This window comes from Montipora foliosa, chromosome 11 (genome assembly GCF_036669935.1).
Source record: "Montipora foliosa isolate CH-2021 chromosome 11, ASM3666993v2, whole genome shotgun sequence".
In the NCBI taxonomy this organism is placed as follows: Eukaryota; Metazoa; Cnidaria; class Anthozoa; order Scleractinia; family Acroporidae; genus Montipora; species Montipora foliosa.
In genome coordinates, this window is record NC_090879.1 from 22,173,098 (window position 1) to 22,178,674 (window position 5,577).

The window sequence follows — 5,577 nt, forward strand, 5'->3', positions numbered from 1 at the left end:
ATCATGCGATTGTAGAAATCTTGGCGTAAATTCTCTAAAATTTCTCTTTTCATAAGGAAAATCAAGAAAGGAAAAGGCAACAAGTAGGCGGCAAACAGACTAACTGTAAAATGGACATCAATTGTTAAAATTGAATAAAGACCTCATTAGTTTAGTGATTCATGGATGCGATCTTACACGAAATCACTCACTCACTCACTCACTCTCTCACTCACTCACTCACTCGAACAACCCCAATGACATTGTGTATTAAGCACAAAAAGTAACAGGGTAACAAACCAACAGAGTTACAAAGGTAAGGTAACAGAGTTACAAAGGTAACGGCCGGAGTTACATAGGTAACACAGTCACAGAGTTACAAAAGTAACAGGGTTACTGAACGCGACTGCCGGGTCGTCGAGCCGCTTGAGAGATACGCCTTCAAAAAGAGTGGCCCGGAATTCTGTAGTTGCTTTGCTGCTAACATTCTGAATACGAAACGCGCGTACGAAGATATTTTATGTAACTTACATTCTCCACACAATCTGATTTTACATTTCTTTCACACAATCAAAACTCCTCGTTTCGAAGGAATTTATTAGTCAAAAAGAGCATCACATGAGCAAATTGCCGGTATTTCTCCTCAAAAGGTTCATGATCCGACCTGATATCGTTTGACGATATCGAACGCGTTCTTTATACAGAAACCACTGTGAACCTCAACTGTTATAACCTACATTGTACAGTCATGCAATAACTGAAAGTTTCATTGTTTTCTTCTTACCCTCTGGCTGCCTCTAAACTCTTTATAAGCTTCTTGATTTTCCATATTTCGACGTTTCTGTCGGCAGCTTCGGTCGTTTCGACGGACATAATAGATTGCAAAGTATTCCAAAGCAAGAATTAAGGATAAAAAGTTGAAAGTCCGAAAATATCTCAGGAACAAATCCTAGATTAAGATACCTTAAAATGTTTACACTGGATAAAAAATCGACGACCAATTTTCCGAAAATGCGAAAAAAACGAACTCTGCACTCTGTTTTTGTCCGGTAACTGCGTGAAATGGTGCAATTTTTCCTTATTTGGAATACACGTGCTAACCGAATCAACAAAAACTAGGGAGGGGAGGGTAAGATTTGTTTGGGCTTTGATCCCAAAATGTCCCCAGGTAACGAGAACAGGAAGGAAAATGCTTTCGGTTTCCTTTCATTTCTACCAGGGAAAAGTCCCATTTTTTTTTATTTCATGACAAAGTGCACGCGTTCGGAGAAAATTAAATATATTTCTTGAGATTTAGCCTTGCGTTAAAAGCTTTTTTAAAAGCTTTTTTGAGACTTTTAGCCGAAACTTGTGTGCAACAGTACACTGCGAAAAAAGTTTCAGGAGACATAACACCGTGTAACATGGTCGGTTTCATGAAACTTTTTCGAACTTCCGTTGCGAGACAGGTTTCACGAAAAGTACAGAACCTCTTTCTACTTCTGCAACGGTCTCAGTAATCGAAATGGTGCGTACGATAAAAACAGAGTTTCACCGTTAACGCCACTTCGTGAATCGCTCGGTCTTGTTACGCTACGCTGCGTAGGCCAAACAGGGTAAGGCAGATCTCGAGAGCAGTTTCAACGTTCCCGGACGAGTTTTGAAACTGGTCTCGAAATGTTGTTTCCAACTACCGGTATGTTTTTGATAGGTTTGCTTCAGAGAACCGTCGTCAGGTTTTGCAAGACCGGTTTCGGAATTTTGTTTGGATTCGACTTCATCCTTTACGTGTTCTGATGATGAGAGCAGATTTGAGCCTCTCTATGGGTGCGTACGAACGTCGATTTCGTCGTGCTTTTTTCGTCAAATCGTCGATTTTTCAACGAAATCGTCGCTTCTTTGATTGGGGATCAAATGACTTATAATTTTCATATTTAAATTTTTTAGGTCTGACTGACTAATATTTTGTCTGAACGCAATAATTTCTAAATCGTCGCTTCGTCGCTTCAATCTCTGAGATCTTCGTTTCATCAATAGCGATCGTCGCGTCTTCGATTTCGTCGCAAATACCCATAGAGAGGCTCAGATTTTAATCAAGTGTTCGTATAGTCCTCCAAGTGACGCACTTCGTTTTCAGAAAACATAGAATTCCCATCCGTTGGACGTCGTTTCCTTAATTGAGCAATGACCAAAAATGCAAATTAGGATCGAAAGGTATCAACCTAGCTGGGTTGTCAGAAACGCTCAAAAAGGGAAGAAATACACTGTAGCTAAATTTAAACTTGATTTTTGCCAAACCACATAAGGAACAATTCTTTTCTTTCTTTTTCCTGGCGTTTGCGGCACCTCAGAGGTAAATCTTCCTCAACAATGTAAGTTCCTTTTGATAAGTCTTATGTCCTCACTGGTGTGTAAGGGAAGGATACCTAAACTTCGAACCAGGATTCGAGCTAGGATCCGAGCCAGGATTCCAGCCAGGATTCGAGCTAAGATGAGCTTTCTCCGCTATTTATTCTCGAATCTCTCGGTTAGGTTAGGGCGAATCGGTTAGGTCTATTTGGGTTGGTTCTAGTCCAGTTAGGTCTAGTTAGAGTTAGGGCAGGTCTCGGTTAGGTTAGGTTAGGTCTCGGTTAGGTCTCGAATCCTGGCTCGGATCCTAGCTCGGATCCTGGCTCGAACAATGGCTCGGATCCTGGCTTTATTCTTAGTTTATCTCGTGTAAGGGTGGATTTCTACTGTCGCGAATTTCTTTACGTGCGTCAAATATGCATAAAGAACGTGCCTAAACAGTTTCTTCTGTTCGTTTCGTAAACGTAAAAGGGGCGGGAAAGTTTGATGTGAAAGAATGGTTGCCATAAAGTGATGTTTAGAATATTAATCCAGGTATGTTTTCCCTGAGTCTTTGTTCACAGGTTCCACAGGCTACTGTATTGCCTTTAACCTTTTTATTTTTATAGTTTCTTTTTCGATGTTCCTCAATTTGTAAATTAAAATAGTCTGCATATTTAATTTCCCCTTACCGACACAATACGATTAAGTAATCGGTCAAGTTCCAACGTAAACGCAAAACACGGACGGAAAAGTTTATTAAACCTGTTCAACTTTTTCTTACATAGATTACTTGTGGTAGCTGCAAACATAAAAGGTGAGAAAACGTGTTAATGGAAACCGAACGCCGAAGAAAAATCAGCGTCCAATTTATGGACATAAAAAGCCAGGTTTACGTCTGTTGTGCATTACGATAACGTTGTAGACAAAAACGTGACAGTGTGAATCCCCAACCCCCCCCCCCCTCCGCCCCCCCCCACCTTCCCCCATCTTAAGGAAAAAAAAAAGCCAGTAAATTTTGAAATTACAAGTGCTGAGGGGTCCCACGGTCTTCTTATCTTTTTTTTCACAACTGGAAAAGCTTTTCGGGAAGCCTTTCTTCGCTTTTTACATCTAATGCGTATTTTACGAATGCGCATGCGTTCTGTACTAACTCTGCTTACCACATGAACAAAAACAAGGAAAAAAATTCAGAGCTATAGACTATCCTTAGTTTTTATTACACTAATGGAGAAGCTGCCGTAGTCAAGGGGTTGATCACGTATGGCTCAGGGACCGATTAATCTCTCCCTCTTTGGATCGAAAAAAGCACGGGGGACCCCAAACAGAGTTTTTGCAATTTTTTTTTTTTTTTTTTTTTCTCAAACCCTTTGATTACTATCTGGAAAAATACGTCCAGCTTTATCCACGGTCCTATCTTGTAACGTCATCACTTTTAATGGTCAGGAACAGCTTTGTCCACTAACTTGTGCAGGGAGAAGAGATCTCTCAAACTATACCTGAATGAGCACAATTCAGTCAAGGAAACTGGAGAAACGGCCAAAAAAACCATGTAACACTGACCTGAAATCTCCATGAAAAGGTTGCTCCATTATCCACTTACCTTTCTGAGCACCTAATTCTAAGATGATGAAAGGTTTCTCAGAAACTCTTCCTACCAAAATAAAGCCTACCAAATGCCCAGCAAGTTGAAAAAAAAAATGAGGCAAGGAAAGCGAAAAGAGAGGGAAGGAGAGAAAGCGAAAAGTGAAAGTCGAAAGTGTTGTGCTACTTTTAAACCCCAAAACTATGTCGAAATTTGGCTTTCTGCGCATGCCGAAATTTGCAAGCGCTTATTTTGCACCTGGCTGAAAAGGCCGCGGAGTCTACAACCTGGAAACGGGTTTGTAGGGAGGTTTAGCTCTTAAACAGCACGACAGTGACCAAAAAACCCCTCAACTATAGCTTCAAAACGTGTTTTTCGGCCAAATCTCTAGTAGCCAAAGGGTTAATGCGTATTTTACGAATGCGCATGCGTTCTGTACTAACTCTGCTTACCACATGAACAAGAACAAGGAAAAAAATTCAGAACTATAGACTATCCTTAGTTTTTATTACACTAATAGAGAAGCTGCCGTAGTCAAGGGGTTAATCACGTATGGCTCAGGGACCGATTAATCTCGCCCTCTTTGGATCGAAAGTAGCACGGGGGACCCCAAACAGAGTTTTTGCAATTTTTTTTTGTTTTTTATTTCTCAAACTCTTTGATTACTATCTGGCAAAATACGTCCAGCTTTATCCACGGTCCTATCTTGTAACGTCATCACTTTTAACGGTCAGGAACAGCTTTGTCCACTAACTTGTGCAGGGAGAAGAGATCTCTCAAACTATACCTGAATAAGCACAATTCAGTGAAGGAAACTGGAGAAACAGCCAAAAAAACCATGTAACACTGACCTGAAATCTCCATGAAAAGCTTGCTCCATTACCCACTTACCTTTCTGAGCACCTAATTCTAAGATGATGAAAGGTTTCTCAGAAACTCTTCCTACCAAAATAAAGCCTACCAAATGCCCAGCAAGTTGAAAAAAAAAATGAGGCAAGGAAAGCGAAAAGAGAGGGAAGGAGAGAAAGCGAAAAGTTAAAGTCGAAAGTGTTGTGCTACTTTTAAACCCCAAAACTATGTCGAAATTTGGCTTTCTGCGCATGCCGAAATTTGCAAGCACTTATTTTGCACCTGGCTGAAAAGGCCGCGGAGTCTACAACCTGGAAACGGGTTTGTAGGGAGGTTTAGCTCTTAAACAGCACGACAGTGACCAAAAAACCCCTCAACTATAGCTTCAAAACGTGTTTTTCGGCCAAATCTCTAGTAGCCAAAGGGTTAATGCGTATTTTACGAATGCGCATGCGTTCTGTACTAACTCTGCTTACCACATGAACAAGAACAAGGAAAAAAATTCAGAACTATAGACTATCCTTAGTTTTTATTACACTAATAGAGAAGCTGCCGTAGTCAAGGGGTTAATCACGTATGGCTCAGGGACCGATTAATCTCTCCCTCTTTGGATCGAAAGTAGCACGGGGGACCCCAAACAGAGTTTTTGCAATTTTTTTTTGTTTTTTTTTTTTTCTCAAACCCTTTGATTACTATCTGGCAAAATACGTCCAGCTTTATCCACGGTCCTATCTTGTAACGTCATCACTTTTAACGGTCAGGAACAGCTTTGTCCACTAACTTGTGCAGGGAGAAGAGATCTCTCAAACTATACCTGAATGAGCACAATTCAGTCAAGGAAACTGGAGAAACGGCCA

The 5,577-nt window shown here is 40.7% G+C and overlaps 1 protein-coding gene across 1 annotated transcript in view; it reads right to left on the reverse strand.

Moving 5' to 3' along the window:
* Positions 1-1,043, reverse strand: part of LOC137974710 (eukaryotic peptide chain release factor subunit 1) — a 14,451-nt gene extending 13,408 nt beyond the window's left edge. The window contains exon 1 of the mRNA XM_068821651.1: positions 764-1,043. Within this exon, the coding sequence (XP_068677752.1) occupies positions 764-852 (89 nt within the window). The 5' untranslated portion in view covers positions 853-1,043. The remainder of the gene's footprint in view (positions 1-763) is intronic.
* Positions 1,044-5,577: the final 4,534 nt, after the last annotated feature.